The 17610-nt window shown below is 42.1% G+C and overlaps 1 protein-coding gene and 1 long non-coding RNA gene across 4 annotated transcripts in view; one reads left to right on the forward strand and one right to left on the reverse strand.

Moving 5' to 3' along the window:
• Positions 1–1570, reverse strand: part of LOC136611202 (uncharacterized) — a 124238-nt gene extending 122668 nt beyond the window's left edge. For both annotated transcript variants that reach the window (XR_010790233.1, XR_010790232.1), the window contains exon 1: positions 1402–1570. This is a non-coding gene — a long non-coding RNA (uncharacterized lncRNA). The remainder of the gene's footprint in view (positions 1–1401) is intronic.
• The window catches only part of ANO2 (anoctamin 2), a 270743-nt gene that overhangs the window by 33178 nt on the left and 219955 nt on the right, over positions 1–17610 (forward strand). For both annotated transcript variants that reach the window (XM_066590524.1, XM_066590523.1), the window contains exon 3: positions 9454–9909. In XM_066590524.1, coding sequence (XP_066446621.1) covers positions 9454–9909 — 456 coding nt within the window. The remainder of the gene's footprint in view (positions 1–9453; positions 9910–17610) is intronic.

A 17610-nucleotide genomic window follows, 5' to 3' on the forward strand; every position in this document is an offset into this window, starting at 1 on the left:
GATAGATAGATAGATAGATAGATAGATAGATGTGAGATAGATAGATATGAGATAGATAGATAGATAGATAGATAGATATGAGGTAGATACATATGAGATAGATATAAAGTACATAAGTTCCTTTGTAATACAGAAAGTATATAAGATAGATAGATAGGAGATAGATAGATAGATAGATTGGAGAGGGAGAAATAGATAGATAGATAAATAGATAGATATGATAAAGATAGATAGATAGATTTGAGATAGATAGATAGAAGAGAGAGAAATAGATAGATATGAGATAGATAGATATGAGATAGATAGATAAATAGATATTAGATAGATAGATAGAAGACAGATAGATAGATAGATGTGAGATAGATACACAGATAAATAGATAGATAGATAGATAGATAGATAGATAGATAGATATGAGATAGATAAATAGGAGATAGATAGATATGAGATAGATAGATAGATATGAGATAGATAGATAGATAGATAGAAGACAGATAGATAGATATGAAGTAGATAGATAGATATGAGATAGATAGATAGATAGATAGATAGATAGATAGATAGATAGATAGATATGAGATAGATAAATGGATAGATATGAGATAGATAGATAGATGGATAGATATAAGATAGATAGATAGATAAATAGATAGATATGAGGTAGATACATATGAGATAGATAGGTAGATATAGATAGATAGATAGATAGATAGATAGATGATAGATAGATATGTGATAGATAGATATAGATAGATATGAGATAGATAGATAAATAGATAGATATGAGGTAGATACATATGAGATAGATAGATATAGATAGATAGATATGAGATACATAGATAAAAATTGATATAAGTTGAATTTCTACCATGCCTTTGATGCAGAATAATATTTTGTGCATTAGACTAGTTCTAATGCACAAAAGTTCTACGTGAAAATTTCCGAAAATACATGTGTAATGCTATGACATATCATGCCAAATGAAAAACTTAGTTGTTACATCCATAGATAAGCAAACTATTATTCTCGGAATCAAATCTATTTTCTTGGGATTCACCCTATTAGATAACAGATAATTCTAGACTTAGAAGGATTTTGTATCTACCGGTGAAGTAAACCTATTGTTGTGCATCTTCCTGAGTCTATGTCTATAGTTTTGGGAGGTTTAGATCTTGATGCGTCAGGTAGATGTTGATACTCTCTCTTTTCTACATCACAATAATAATTACTTTCAAGGTAAGAGCCTTTTCTTCCCCCTCCCTCGTCCACCTGGGAGCAGAGCTGCTTCATGTTCTCAGTGTCTCTATGGAGACATCTTTTACTGGGAAGATTAGGTGCCAAGGCAATGAAAGAAAACAGTGCCCAGATTTATACTGAACCAGCAGAGAAGAAAGGACCTACTGGCGATCAGTTACACGACACATCCTATCTACCAGAGACCGGTCATTGACAGTCACCACGTCCCAGAGCAAGCTGAAACTCTGCAGATCCTGTTTCATCTCACAATGGATTGTGTTTCATGGGTTCTCTATCTTTCAAAACCAAGAGGATGACACACACCGAGTTCCCTGTTGAGGCGTTTCGGTGACTCTCTCCTAGGGAGGGGATATTTTTGGATTCAATTCCAAATATGGACCCAGAAAGCCTTGAAGGACTTCCAGTAAGTATAAGGAGATGAAGCGGGAAGGGATTCTTTGCAAACACAGATGGATATCTACTCATTATATCCGTCGCAGGTCCAATATAATAGGTTAACCTCAAAGGGTACACCCTACTTAAACCAGAAATTATAGCCATTAAACATTGAATGGAACCGGGCTGCGTTGGATGGGTTTTGTAAACAATGGATCTATTATCATCATGAAGAACACATAATTATAAGGCACAGGTTCCAGCAAATTACAGTAGGGAGCGTGCGTTTCATCAGGTGTTAGGCTATACCTTTGATTAACTATTCTTGAGACCAACACCTGCCTTGAGAAATCTTTAGACTGAAGTAAAAACATTACAAATTTTTGAAATTTAGCAGGGTTTTTATGAAGGGAGTAGATGGAGAATACTAGGATCTATAGGTACTTAAGTAGTCAATGTTTAAACTGACATTGCATATTCAAAAAAGTATTTTTTTCAAATATTTTTGGGATTTCTGATTTTTAAAACGATCTAAATAATCAAATTGCAATGAATTTACTTCATTTTTTTAAGTTTTTCTTTCATTTCTTTTTCTCACTCAATGTATTTATATATTTTTTTTTATTTATTATTCATTTATTTATTCCTAACGAGCGATTCATTGACTCTCCTTTCAGATATTACTATCATGTGACGTGATGATTTATAGTGAAATGGGGCTTAGCATATCCATAATGGAATGTAGATGATTACGCTGATCCATTATTATAATTGCACTTTTTCTGAGAAATTATCGACTTTTTTCACAATCTTTAATATTTTGAACCATTTTTGGAAAAAAAGGAATGTAATATGTGTCCTTTGTTATACAGAGCAATCACAGACAATGGCCATTACTTACTGAGTAAGGAGTGCATATAGCTGCATCCTCTCACCATGCAGGTAGCTGACTACCAAATGGGGGAGCGAATTACACCTGTGCAGGACACCGATGAGACAGCCACTCACACTGCCTCTAGATATAGAGGGAAGTAGCTGCTTGGCGTATACTCCCACACATAGTGGATACAAAGTGCCAGACCCTTCTGATATATGTAGTTCACCATGCAGACCATAAATTCCTCCTGTAGTTGCTATATAAAAGTTCCTACACTTGGATTTTGGTTGTGTAATAGACCTGGTAGCGAGCTGTGCACAACTTGATGCATCGTTCCTTGCTTGACAGTCACATGAAAATCTCATGAGAGTTATACTATATGTGTATCCTACTCACTGTATTCCTGGGGACGACTAGGGTTGTACATCTGTATGTAGCCATGTAATCCCATCTTTAAAGTATCTGAATAGAAATCAATTACATCTTAAATGATTCGTCCAGTCTGGAAAACTATTTCACTTAGGGTAAACCTCTTGCCATTGAGTTGATAAAGAGCGTTCCCATTGCCGTGCCATGGATGGAGATACACATTATGCAGTGCCCATTACAATCACCAAGAAGGAGACTTGATCTTTGTAGCAGTTAAATCCACTGGCTAAGAGATGGAGTCCTAAGGTTGGGGACTACCCTCTATTACATCCATGTACTCTAATAGAGCATGAGGATAGTTGTTTTTTAAACAAGACATACGCCAAAAAGTTAAGCACATACCTAAAATTGAAAATGTGATTTTAGAGAGGATCTGATGTAGCTGGGGTCAAGGGCGTAACTATAGAGGGTGCAGGGGATGCGGTTGCACCCGGGCCCAGGAGCCTTAGCGGGCCCATAGGGCCTCTCTTCTCCATATAGGGAGCCTAGTAGTATGAGTAAATCATTATAGTTGGGGGCCCTGTAACAGATTTTGCATTGGGGCCCAGAAGCTTCAAGTTACGCCTCTGGCTGGGATCCTACCATCTGGTAATCTTAGGAGTAAAGAAAGTGAAGTGGGTGCTCCTGAACTGCTTTCTTTGGATCATGATGACCTTATTGTTTACACAATAGTGATCTCATGATCGTCATTGAATCCTGTAAATATGAAGCTAAGGGATTATTATATAGAGGATGGGGTAAATTCTCACATCTGTCAGGCAGTCAGGGTCAAGCAGGGAAAAATGGAGCGGAGCCACCTATGAAAATACAAAAAATCTCCATTTTGTATTAAACTAGCAGAATCAAATGTTCAATTGATGACCTAAAAATATAATATGCCCAACTGTATATTTGCAGTGAAGTAACTTGTATAAATCTAGGAAACCCTAATTTCAAACATACGTCAGCCATGCTGCTCTGATGGAGGTATGTCTGTTCTGGTAAATCGATGGGGGTTCCCAAGTGTGAAACCACATCTATAATGCCCATGTGCCCTAATAAGTCAAATAAGTAGCATTACCCCTATTGGGACAATCCCTTTTAAGGGTTTCTTTAGTTTAGAAAAAACATTTTCCAAAGCCCTGCTAGGGAATTCTAAGTTAAGGTGGTATTAAATTATCCCCTAACTGCAGAACAGGGAATAGATAGCTGACCGGTGGAAATCCGACCACTACCCTGTTTCCCTGAAAATAAAACATACCCTGAAAATAAGACATGGCATGATTTTCCAGAATTTTTGAGGATGCAAAATTATTTTTCAGGCTTTTTGAGGATGCTTGAAATATAAGCCCTACTCCAAAATTAAGCCCTGCTAGCAATTAGTTTAAAAAGTCAATTTAAATAGTGTCCAGGCAGCTATACATGTAAAAAAGTTAAACCTTTTTGAACAAAAATTAATATAAGACGCTGTCTTATTTTCGGGGAAATGCGGTAGGACTCCCACTGATTGCCAGGATGAGGGTCCCATGTTCTCTGAGAGGCTGGCAAAATTTATGGAGCAGCAGGATGCATACTCGGTGTCCACTCCATTCATTTGAATGACAACGCCGGAGATTGCTGAAAACTGAATTCAGATATTTTTGCACATTCCATTGAGATGAATGTAGTGGTGGTTGAGCATTAGAGATGAGCGAGTATACTCGCTAAAGGCAATTGCTTGAGCGAGCATTGCCTTTAGCGAGTATCTCCCCGCTCGAGACTGCAGGTTCGGGTGCCGGCGCGGGGGAGCGGTGAGTAGCGGCAGTCAGCAGGAGGGAGCAGGGGGGAGAGAGAGATCTCCCCTCCGTTCCGCCCCGCTCTCCCCCGCTGCTCCCTGCCTGCCGCCGGCACCCGAACCTGCAGTCTCGAGCGGGCAGGTACTCGCTAAAGGCAATGCTCGCTCGAGCAATTGCCTTTAGCGAGTATACTCGCTCATCTCTATTGAGCATACATGCTGGCGATTGGTGGGAGTCTCAATGTTCAGACCCCACTAATCAGCCAGTTAGATAGCTTAAAGGGGTTTTGTCATTTAAAAAAAAAAAAGAAAACAATACTTACCTATTTCTAGAGATGAGCGAACGTGTTCTTCCGAGCTTGATATTCGTGCGAATATTAGGGTGTTCGGTATGTTCGTTATCCGTAACGAACACCATGCGGTGTTCGGGTTACTTAAACTTTCTTCCCTGAGACGTTAGCGCTTTTTTTTGGCCAATATAAAGACAGGGAAGGCATTACAACTTCCCCCTGCAACGTTTAAGCCCTATACCACCCCCCTGCTGTGAGTGGCTGGGGAGATAAGGTGTCCGCCTGATATAAAAGTCTGCCCCTCCCGCGGTTCGCTATGGATGCATTCTATATGCGCTCAATGGGGCCAGCGGCAGCAGCGCTGACCCCATTGAGAACATATAGAAGACAAATCCTTCTTCTCTGGCACAGCTGTAACAGCTGTAGCAGAGAAGAACGATGTTTGCCCATTGAATTCAATGGAGCGGCAATACAGCATGTTCCACTGAATGCAATGGGCTGCCGGCGATCGCAGGATGAATGGTCGGAAAGGGGTTAAATATATAACCCCTTTCCTGCAATTCATCCAGAAATGTGTTACACTAAAAATATATACCGGCGTATAAGGCGACCGGGCGTATAAGACGACCCCCCAACTGTCACCTTATACGCCGGCAATACAGTGGAGCAAAGAATAAAAAGCATTACTTACGTTTTTAGATGATCTGCGGCGCTCCTGCAGGCTGTCACTCCCTCCTAATCCACGGCAAAGTATTCCTTTCTCCACGAAAGGCTTGAAATCCCCGCCTCCAGAAACACAGCCAATCACAGCCATTCAATGACATCATTGTCATTGGCTGTGATTGGCTGAAGGCACGTGTCTTTCTGGAGGCAGGGATTTAAAGCCTTTCATAGAGAAAGCTTGTCTGCCGTGGATTAGGAGGGAGTGACAGCCTGCAGGAGCGCCGCAGATCATCTAAAAACGTAAGTAATGCTTTTTATTCTTTGCTCCACTGTATTGCCGGCGTATAAGGTGACAGTTGGGGGGTCGTCTTATACGCCCGGTCGCCTTATACGCCGGTATATATTTTTAGTGTAACACATTTCTGGATGAATTGCAGGAAAGGGGTTATATATTTAACCCCTTTCCGACCATTCATCCTGCGATCGCGGGCAGCCCATTGCATTCAGTGGAACATGCTGTATTGCCGCTCCATTGAATTCAATGGGCAAACATCGTTCTTCTCTGCTACAGCTGTTACAGCTGTGCCAGAGGAGGACGATCTTTATGCTGACAGTGGGGGGGGGGGGGCACTCTTGCCGCTATTGTGGCTTAATAGTGGGACCTGTGAACTTGAGATGCAGCCCACCATGTAGCCCCTCGCCTGCCCTATCCGTCACTGTGTCATTCCCATCACTTTCTTGAATTGCCCAGATTTTCACACATGAAAACCTTAGCGAGCATCGGCGAAATACAAAAATGCTCGGGTCGCCCATTGACTTCAATGGGGTTCGTTGTTCGAAACGAACCCTCGAGCATCGCGGGAAGTTCGTTCCGAATAACGAACACCCGAACATTTTGGTGTTCGCTCATCTCTACCTATTTCTTTTCAGGCAGTTTTCTTACTGCATCTTCTCCTCGCTGATCTTCTCCAGTCCCCGGGGTCATCTCACCGCAAGCCGGCCGGATCCTCCTCTTCTTGTTATGATGCGTCCATTTTCTGCATTCTTCTTCTAGCAGGAGCAGGTCAGTGTAGGTTATGTCACTAGTGATGTAACGTTCACTACCTAAGAAGGAATGCCGATCTATTGCTGAGACTGTGCATGCGCGCTGTCTTGCCGTGAGAGTTCGTATACTATTGCAGAGAGACAGCGCGCATGCGCAGTCTCGACCATAACTCGGCACTCCCTGCTAGACTATGTGACGTAGCGTACATTGTCCTGCAGGAAGGAGACTGCAGAGAATGGACGCTTCGTCGCTGGAAGAAGAAGAATCAGCCGACTGGAGGTGACCTGGGGTACTGCAGGAGCCAGGAGAAGATTAGCAGGGAGAAGATGTGGTAGGAAGACTGATGGGGGAGGAACTAATAAGTATAGAATTTTTGTTTACTAATGACAGAACCCCTTTAACCCCTTCCCGTTTCAGAACGTACAGTTACGTCTTCGAGCTTCGGGGTATTATGAAGAGAGGTCGCGGGGCGACCTCTTTGCATACAGCGCGGGCGTCAGCTGTTTATTACAGCTGACACCTTTGGGCAATAGCTGCTATTAACCCTTTAAATTCTCAATTCTGACAGCAGCATTTAAATCCCCCAAACGATGTTCAGGGGTCCCGTATGGTCCCCCCGCGGTGAGATTGGGGAAGCCGTGCAGGCGTCATGCCAGCTGGGGCCTTCTGAAATCCATGGGATGGCTTGATAGGCTACCTGTCAAATGGCAGTATGACGTAATGCTGTAGCATTACGTCATATTGCAGGAGCGATCAAAGTATTGCATATTGTAGTCCCCCAGGGGGACTCAAAAGTAAAATAAAAAAAAGATCAATAAAGTTTTTTTATTTGTAAAAAAAATATATAATAAAAGTTTAAATCACCCTCCTTTTGCCATATCTGTAATTAAAAAAACTAAATCACAAAATAAAAATATATATTTGATATCCCCGCGTCCGTAAAAGTCTGGTCTATCAAAGTAGCACATTATTTACCCCGCATGGTGAACATCATCAAAAAAAAATAAAGAACGCCAGAAATGCACTTTTTCAGTCACCCGGTCTTCCAGAAAAAATGCAATAAAAAGCGATCAAAAAGTCGTATGTGCTCCAAATTGATACTAATGGAAACTACAGGTCATCCTGCAAAAAATGAGCCCTCGCACAACTATGTCGACAAAAAATAAAAAAGTAATTGTGCGCAGAAGATGACGGTAGAAAATTATTGAAAAAAAAGTAGTGTAGTAAAAAAAAAATATCCAAGTTTGTTATCGTAGCAATCGTACCGACACATAGAATAAAGTTATCATGTCGTTTTTGTTGCTGTTTGTGCGCCGTAGAAACAAAACGCACTGAAAGATGGCGGAATGTCGTTTTTTTTTTCATTTTACCCCACTTAGAATTTTTTAAAAGTTTTTCAGTACATTATATGGGACTTTAAATGGCATTATTGAAAAATACAACTCGTCCTGCAAAAAACAAGCCCTCATACAGCGACGTCGATGGATAAATAAAGGAGGAGGGAAAAACAAAAATGGGGAAAAAAAGAGGCTGCGTCATTAAGGGGTTAAAATCACTGGAAGATGGGGGTTGTCCCTAATACATGACCTTCATGCAAAGCAGAGAGTGGCTACCAAGACTATCTCTTGCTCTGTGTGATGTAGCATGCCTATGTATTACATGGACATCACTTTTGTGTATGTTTGGTGCTGTTTAAATCAATGCTGTTTAGATGAATAGACGTTACTACTATGTTGTAGGTTATTGTATACTAACATAGCCATCAAAATCTTGGCTTTAAGTGGCTGGTTTTTGTTGGAAAAGCTATACCTGAATCCACCATTGGTATCTATCTGCCAATACTATGGTGCACACCATAGTTCTTCTGATTTGATTCTAGCCTTTGATATAGTGTTAAGTTCTTCCAGACCTATAACTCAGGCCAATGCCCCTTTAATTTTTCCAAATTCACTGATCTCAAAAGAAAAATGGCCACTATTACATCTTTCATTGGGGGTTGTTATCCAGCTTTCCAAGACTTTGGGAAACAGATGTGTAGCTATAGGTAGCAGTTGCATCCAAGTTTAGGTGCCACATGGAGCCCAGAGCCCTCTCCGCCACGTAACAGTAATATTAATGGCACATGGTTGGTTGGTGGCCCTGTTATCGATTTTACATGAGGTTCCAGGAGTGCCTAAATAATACTGCCATACAGTATCAAGAAAACAGTATGGCTCCTACACAATATTGCCATACGGTACACAAATAATATTCAAACACAACTGGTTTTGACATACGATGTTCAACGAAAATAATAGCTGTACCGTTAGCAGTAATCACACCAAAATTAGGAAGGTAGTATCCATGCTACATGCTAAGAACATTGACCCTTCATTACATATGCAACCCTAAACATGAATGACTGCTTTCAGGAGGCCTTGGATTATTAGGCTGGTTGGATGAGGCTCAAAGATGATGTAGACCTCTTTGCCCTTTTGTCTCTTCTATAAAGCTAAATCTACTGAAACTTAATCAAGCAGTTCTAAGATAGATTTCTTAATTTATGTCTATTTCTTATCTCTTTGCCTTCATGTTTCTTCATCTCAATGGGGACGACTCATCTTTGGCTTCTTTCCATAATGTTAAGAATGTAGACTCGTTTGATTTGTGTTTGTTTATTGGTTTCTACTTTGTCACCCAGGTAATATTCTGGATCACTTTTCTGTTTGTGTGTTCTTTTCCCACTGGGGTATTTACTAATTACTTCTTATTACTTCTTACATAGGTTGTTAACAATTATGTGGATGGAAACCAACCGATCAAACAGACTGGTATGCACTTTGGAGACGGTAAACGAAAAGTGGACTATGTCCTTGCCTATCATTATAGGCACCGTTCTTCTCAACACAATGGTTCCCCCACAATTCACAGACCTCCTGCAGTTATTGTTTCCAATGGGAATTCAGTGACCCCAGAAGAAATTGATAAAGCCCCCTCCGAACAGCCTCTTCCAGGGGAATTACAAAATCAACAACAGAAAGTACAGGAACACAATCAACCAAAGCAACAGAACCATGAGCACCAACATTCTCGGAATGGAAACTCATCATGTAATCCACATGAAGTGGTTGTGGTAGAGATGAGCCACCAGGATGCTCTTGAGGAAGAGAAAAAATGTCAACGAGAGGAGTTTGAGCGTAATCTCATTGAAGCTGGATTAGAACTGGAAAAAGACCCTGAGGTAAGTGGGGTCTTTCTTACAAAATAAGGTTTTCACATGATAAGGCATAGGCTACCTAAGTGAGGAGTTCAGATAACATTTTTTGCATATGTTAAATGTCTATTGCTAGTCAACCCTTTTTGTGATCATCATAATCTTGGTTCTTTGGTACCAACTACATGTCCACCCTCTCGTGCTACTCATTGGACCATGCTCCGAACAGCTAAGTTATGGTGCTGTTCGGAGAGGTGATGGGAACCCAGGGAATGTATTTTTTATACTCACCTGCTCCCCTGTTCTTATGCTGTCTCTTGGTAAGGTTCATACACAGCACAAAGATCTAACTGTTTTCAGACTACCATCTGTGCACTCTCCCATAGAAATCTCTTTTTCCACATATATTGGCTCACATCTTAGTCTCTGCTCCATGCTTTTGAGATTGTGCTTGAAAACAGAGTAAACCTTTTTGTAATGGTATGTACTTAAGGCCTCGTTAACAAGAGCGACATGTCATCGCTGTGAGAAACTCGCAGCAATATCACATCGCTGGTCTGTGTGATATTGCTGTGGTTTTTTGCAGAATACCACAACTTTGTAGCGCTACAAAGTTGCGTGATTCTGTAGCACCACATGCATCACCTTATACATCACCTTATAAGTGCTCTCCGACACAGCAGAAGCTTCTCCCCGGGTTGGGGCACTGTTTCTGTTCATCATCTTCTGGGCGAGGATTGAAAAATCCCAGTCTCCTGGAAGCGCTGGCTGTGATTGGCTGACACTTAGCCAATCACAGCAAGCACTCCATGAATAGCTGTGATTGGTTCAATTAGAGCCACTCATCGAGTGCTGGCTGTGATTGGCTGATGTTTAGCTAAGCACAAGCAGCGCTTCCAGGAGGCAGGGATTTTTCAATCCCCGCCCAGAAGATGATGAACAGAAGCAGTGCCCGGGGAGAAGCATCTGCGGCGTCGGAAAGCACTTATAAGGTGATGTATCTGTTTTTAAAATTCTTTTTCTGCAGCAATGGCTATAGCTTTGACAGTAGGATTGCAATGCGATGCAACAGAGAGGAAGGCTCCATAGGCAAACATGGGCTACAAAACCTCACGAGTTGCGGGCATATCGCTGGACCCGCGAGGTTCTTGTGTCCGGTTATCGCATGCTGCAAAATATCGCATGTGTGAAAGAACCCATAGGAAAGCATGGGCTTCACATACATGCGATTTGTAGCATTCGAGCAACGCTACAAAATCGCGCGACTTTGTCCCCCGTGTGATCGAGGCCTTATGGATGTGCCATCCTGCAAGAGCAGGATTGTTGGTGCAACCTGGTGGGGTTGCAGGTACTGCCTCATACTAACAGTAGCGACACGGGCAGTAGCAAAATGCAAAACTAGAAAAGAATTGTTCAGGGAGGATAAGGAGAAAGGGATTGTCTGTGGCCACCACCTGTGAAAGCATTCTCTTTTTGGGAGTTCCCGTACTGTTGCCTCTCCAGTGCATCTGTTATCACTTTCATTGACACCAAAGCAGCTGAAATTGAGTCACAATTGCTTCTGCTTCCTAACTGGAGAGATTGATATCCCCGAAGGTTAAGTAATTTGGGATTATACTGTCATGCTTTAAGAGACTCTGTCACCATCTTTTTGCAGATCTCACTGAGAGCACCATAATGCCTGGTTTAGACACAATGATTATTTTGGGTGGTAATCGTTGTGTGCATTTAGCAAGGTGATTGCTCAAGTTTTGAGCGATCACTTTGCGCTCCAAGGGGGGTCTGCAGAAGACAAGCGGGGCCGCTTGTCTTCTGCATCCAGCTGTTCTCTTCTCGGAGCACTAGGCTGTGATACAGCCGAGCGCTCCGAGCGGGGTATGCAGAACACAGCTGGACCGCTGTGTTCTTCATACCCCGGTTGTGTTCAGTGAGCGGGATACAGATGAAAGAATAGTATTGGCTGTATCCCGCTGTGAACTCCTGATAAGGTAGAGCATTCTTTTTCAGCTTGCTGAAAGAGAACAATCAGCGATTCTTGATGAAAACTGCACAATGTCAGTACAGTTAGACCCAACGATTCTCGATTAAAAAGACGGCTTTGAGCGATTTTTGAGCGAGAATTGTCGGGTCTAAATGGGCCTTTAGGCAGTGTTACACTGATAACAGTGATATATCTGCTGCATAGATCTGGGCGGTAGTTTCGGAGAAACTTGCATTTAAAGGAGTTTTCTGAGTTCTCAAACAATGGTGGCAGTGGGGGTGGGGAACACACACACAAGAGGTTAAAAAGAAACAGAATACTTAAATCCAGCAGCGTGCTACTTCCCCATTGAACTTTGCCGCTGCTCCAGTTTTATATTTACATAGGTTGCAGCGGAGATATGGGTTGCTTGCCCATGTGACCACTGGCATGGAGATCAGCAGTGACGTCTCATAAACCTGCTGGCCAGGTGACGTCACCTGTCAGATGTTGTGGTGCCAGAACGCTAAAACAGTGGTCCAGGGCTGTGGTGAGTATATTACTTTTATATAGTTTTAGGCATGGGGAGCCTGAAACTATATAAAAATAATAACTTGGAAAACCCCTTTAATTACAAGCAGCCAGACACAGAACTAGATTTGCATATTTATGAGCTGCAGGCTAAACACACCCACCCCACCCTCCAGTCTCTGATTTGTAGCTTGCTCTCTTTGCACAGTAATAAGCTGGCAGCAGTCAATCAGTGACTGGAGGGCGGGGTGGGTGTAGCTGGCCTGCGGCTCATGAATATCCAGGACTACTTTAGGTAGTCCTCTTTGCATGTGCTGCAACTAATAAAATGCAAGTTTCTAAAAAAATTACTCCACAGATCCACACAGCAAATACATCACTGTACTGCAATCAGAGAGGGGTGCAAAAAGCTGTCGACAGAGTCTCTTTAAGTGTTCCCTTAATTTTTTTGAGCAGTGTATAGATACTACAAACTGTGTGAATGCACCCTGAGGCTCTTGCCAATTTACACTAAGTTCTATAGCTAATGGGTTCTGGTATTTTTGATGACAAAAATAGTATATCCCGGCAATGATCTAATCTAGGGGGAAACCTAGTGGGACCTATTGTCATTCAAGATTCAGAATTTGTCAATAGATAAAGGGACAATCCTATCTCAGGCATTTATGGTATATCCACAGGATATATCATAAGCGTCTAATAGATGTAGACCACGTCACTGGGAATGAATAGAGTGGTAGCTATGTATACGCAAGACACTCTCCATTCAGGGCAGTTATGGAAACAGCAAGTCTATCTCACCTCATCAAATATTGGGGGAATTGCCGAACCTCAACATAGGAGCGGGTCCTAGCAGTGAGTGAGTTTCCACATATATTCATATATTCTGTGTATATATCATAAATCTCTGAGATTGGAATAGCCCCTGAAATAACAAAATATTGGTGACCTTGAGTTACGGACACTCAAAGGTAATAGCTATAGTGATGTGGTTTTTACCATTGCGTAATCATGGAATGGTGTTCTTTAGTCTCCATACCACAAAAAGGACACTAAAATCCTACATATAATTGACCAATGGATTTAAAGTGAATGTATGTTGGATAAATTGATTTTTGTTGGTTTCTATTGTTTTTAGGTTCCTTCTGAGATGTTAGCAGTACAAATTTTTGGATATTTTTGCTTTAGCAGCTGTTTTTGGTTTAGATGGGACCATGAGAGCAAAAAATATCGCTGATTTTAGTAAACAGTTGATCTGTCGACTGGATATCTAACTAATTTGGTGACTTCTAGTATATGGTCACATGGCAAATATATTATCCTTTTTACAGAGGACATTTTGAATCTAGATCTTAAGTTATTGGGACTTGTGACATTATGGGAATTAAGGAAAGGGTTACACTCTTCTGGATAGCATGTCAATGATTTCTATCTATATGGAGTTTGTATGATATAATATAGTTTATTTTAGATGTGGTGTGAGAACAAAGACTGTTGAGTTGGGTGTTGTTTGTTGTCCTCCGTCAAGTAATCAGGGTCTTAATCAGGGGCGTAACTATAGAGGATGCAGGGGATACGGTTGCACCCGGGCCCAGGAGCCTTAGGGGGCCCATAAGGCCTCTCTTCTCCATATAGGGAACCCAGTACTATAAGTAAAGCATTAGAGTTTGGGGCTCTGTTACGAGCTTTGCATCGGGGCCCAGAAGCTTCAAGTTACGCCTCTGGTCTTAATAATAGTTCTATGTGCTCCTATAATCTCTAGATTTGCCATGTGATATCTTAAGCCTTCCTATAGACCAATTTTATCACGGGAACCCAAGGAGGTTATAGATTCTTCTCAAGAGGCAAATCAGTAAAATGAATCTTTGTATTTATCCAAACTCTGCAAATATTTTTCAAGACCAGTGAATGGAGAAAAGACCATGAAGAGGGGAAAGGCACCTCTGCTGGAGAGAAACCTTTCGAAGTCTCATCTGTTGAATATCTCTCATACCCATTCTGTTGGGCTGTATTTACGTGGCATTTACTGTGTAGTTTTGGGCATCCTTCGGGATTGCTTGCATCATAATGCTACCTACCTGGTCTCATCTGCGCAGGCAGCCGCCTGTTGATTGATTCATTTAATCACATGTCTGCGCTATTAATTCAACAGCAAACAAAATACAGCATGGTATATATGTGTTATTATCACCTTGATATCCTATATTACTAATGACTAGGAGACCTAGTGTTGGTCTCCAACTGCTGTGGGACTGAAAGACAGGGACATAACTATGGGAAGACATATAAGACTGAGTGCTAGAATGGATGCCAACAAGCCACTCCATCTTGGTCAAAGTATTTAGATACAGAGCTAAGGCAATAAGCTCAGTTGTTGCTGAAGGTGAAGGAAAGCCTAGGTTTGCTGCTATCGAAAGGGTTCCTGAAGAACCAGAGGTCTGGCTCCCAGCGCCCCCAATAAACAGTAACTTTGCAGGGAGAAGCTGCAACCAGCCAGAAATTGTCAAAAATGGTGCAATGTTTTTGGGCGTTAGTACATGTCATTCTTTTTTTATCCTTTGGGGCCAAAGGGGCCACCACTAGCTAAGCCTCTTAGCCACTGAGGTAAAAACTAATTTACTAAGTAGTACATAATAATAACAACAATAATATTTATTTATATTCAGCTATTAGCAAGTTTTTGGAGTGTGGGAGGAAACCCATGCAAAAACAAGAAGAACGATCTCCATGCAGATATTGTGCTTAATCAGATTTGAGCCTTGGACCCGAGCACTGCCAAGCAACAGTGCTAACCACTGAGCCACCAGGATTCCTATCAGCAGAATTGTGTGTCCTCGGGTGTGGACCTACCCTGTCAATGACCAATTTAGCTTTGGGCTATTCCTGAAGGCGGTGCCTATTGGTTCCTCTGGTTTTTACACTTTAACCCCTGAAATTGAGATCTGGTCTTAGCTGCAAGAAACATTACCCCCTGGGTAGCCTCACTATAGTGGCAGCCGACACAGGCAGTTTGGAAGCACCATAGTGTGTTACCAGAGGATCTGACAGAGACTTGGTCAAAATGCAAAGCAAACATCTGGAAAGGTGGAATTCTTGCATAATGATAAGGCAGGTTGAGGGTCAGGGCAGACAGCAGACAAGTATAATGTGGTCCGGCATAGATTAAACAAGGAGTATATAAAAGCAGCATTGCATAATGATACAGAACCTATTGCTCAGGCACTCAGCAATGAGGGTGTCTTATATAACTGAGGAGCTGACTGGATTGGGTGGGGATGGAAAAGCTGGGAGTGCCTGCTGGTCCTTTAAGAGGTGGGCTGGGCATGAACATGCACATTGTATGGGTGGCACTGACAGGAGACCGGGTAAAGCAAGACTGGGTATAGCAAATGGTGTGGTGCTTGCCTCATCTGACAGCTAGAGGTAGTCACAGACCATGAACAACAGACAAAGGAAGTAGGAAGAGCCGTTGGTCACGGTCACCGGCTGTGAGAAAAACCCCCACTGTAATGTAATGTTATATGTCATTTTTACAAGGAAGGAGGCACACGACCCTATTACCAGTCAGGTGCCAAGAGTAACACATGGGGGTTTAATGGGACAACACTGAAAAGGACCCTCAACAATTTCTGTACTTCTCAAATTAGTGAGCTATAGATACTATATGTGTTCATTGTTCTCATCTCTAGAGACAACTAAAATTGTGACAGTCCTCCTGGTATATGGCCATTCTATTTGGCACAGTTACCTTTGGGCTCCATCCTAGACAAGGGCTTGGATGTCATTGCCACATGTGTAGCTAGACGTTTTTTTACTCCTAGACAAAGATTTAGTTTGTACCCCTAGCCCTGTATCTTAATACCCTGGCAAAAAGCAGAGTGGCTTGTTGGTGCTCCCTTGGCATTCAGCACATGGGCACATTGCCTTCAGTCGCCCCCTTGTTATGCCCCCAGTGACTGCTACCTCTGCTCTTCCTATAGCTACCCTGTCTTTTTGGCTTGGCATTAAAAAAACTCTTGTATGTGCTGTTCATACACAACTATTATTTGTACGGAAATCAGTCAATAGAACCAAAACCCCTTTAAAAGTGGGCATATACATGCTCCATAATCAATGTCAACCATGATGTAGTGCCAGATCTTTTGCACAGTGGACACCAACAACACCCAACGGACCCCATTGACTTGTAACGGGGTCTGTCAGGTTTCACATAGTTGTCTATCATCAGTTGCAGTATATTCTTTCAAAGTTTTCTCTGGAAGCAAGGTTTCTCCCAGAATTCCCAGAGCTTGTTGAGATTCTTCAGTTGCTGTTTAATGGTTGAACCCATGGGAAGGAGATTCCAATACTCTTGAGACACTAAGCCGGAGGTTATGAGAAGACAGAACTGTTACCAGGAAAAGTAGAGCGATCTGCCCTTCAATTAAATGTCAGAGCCTATTATTTATATTGTTACATACATTACTAAGCACAGATTATGTTATGGACATACTATGTCTCAGTGGTTAGCACTTTTCCTTCAAGGGAGTCCAATCAGTTCAACATCTACATGACTTTGCATGTTTTCTCCTTAGTGACGGAGCTTTTTTTGTTTTTCTATTTTTGTTTTTTGGTCCCCCCCTTTAAAAAAATTGTAACTTTATTTATCCATCGCCGCCACTGTCTGAGGGCTTGGATTTTTGGGACGAGTTGTATTTCTCAATGGTACTATTTAATGTACCATATAATGTACTGAAAAACTTCTAAGTAGAGATAAGCAAACAAACTCTGTTTGGGTGTTTGGGCGGGGGGTTGCAGAGGGGAGGGAGGGCGGGGGGGAGAGAGAGCTCCCCCCTGTTTCCCACTGCTACCCCCCACTCCACCACGCCACTCCCCGCCGCCCCCTGAATCTTTTCGTCCGAGTAGTCAGTTACTTGGAAAAAGCGGTGCTCGAGTGCAAAAACACCCGAACCGAGTACGCTCGCTCATCTCTAATTCTAAATTATTTCTAAGTACATTTCTAAGTGGAGAGAAAGGGAAAAAATCAAATTCCGCCATCTTTTGGTGCGTCTTGTTTCTACGGCGCACAAACTGCAACAAAAGTGACCTGATTGCTTTATTCTATTGCTCAGTATGATTACTACTAGAGATGAGCGAGCGTACTTAGTTCGGGTGTTTTTGCACTCGAGCACCGCTTTTTCCGAGTAACTGACTACTCAGACGAAAAGATTCGGGGGGCGCCGGGGGTGAGCGGGGGG

Source organism: Eleutherodactylus coqui, chromosome 2 (assembly GCF_035609145.1).
Source record: "Eleutherodactylus coqui strain aEleCoq1 chromosome 2, aEleCoq1.hap1, whole genome shotgun sequence".
NCBI classification, from domain to species: domain Eukaryota; kingdom Metazoa; phylum Chordata; class Amphibia; order Anura; family Eleutherodactylidae; genus Eleutherodactylus; species Eleutherodactylus coqui.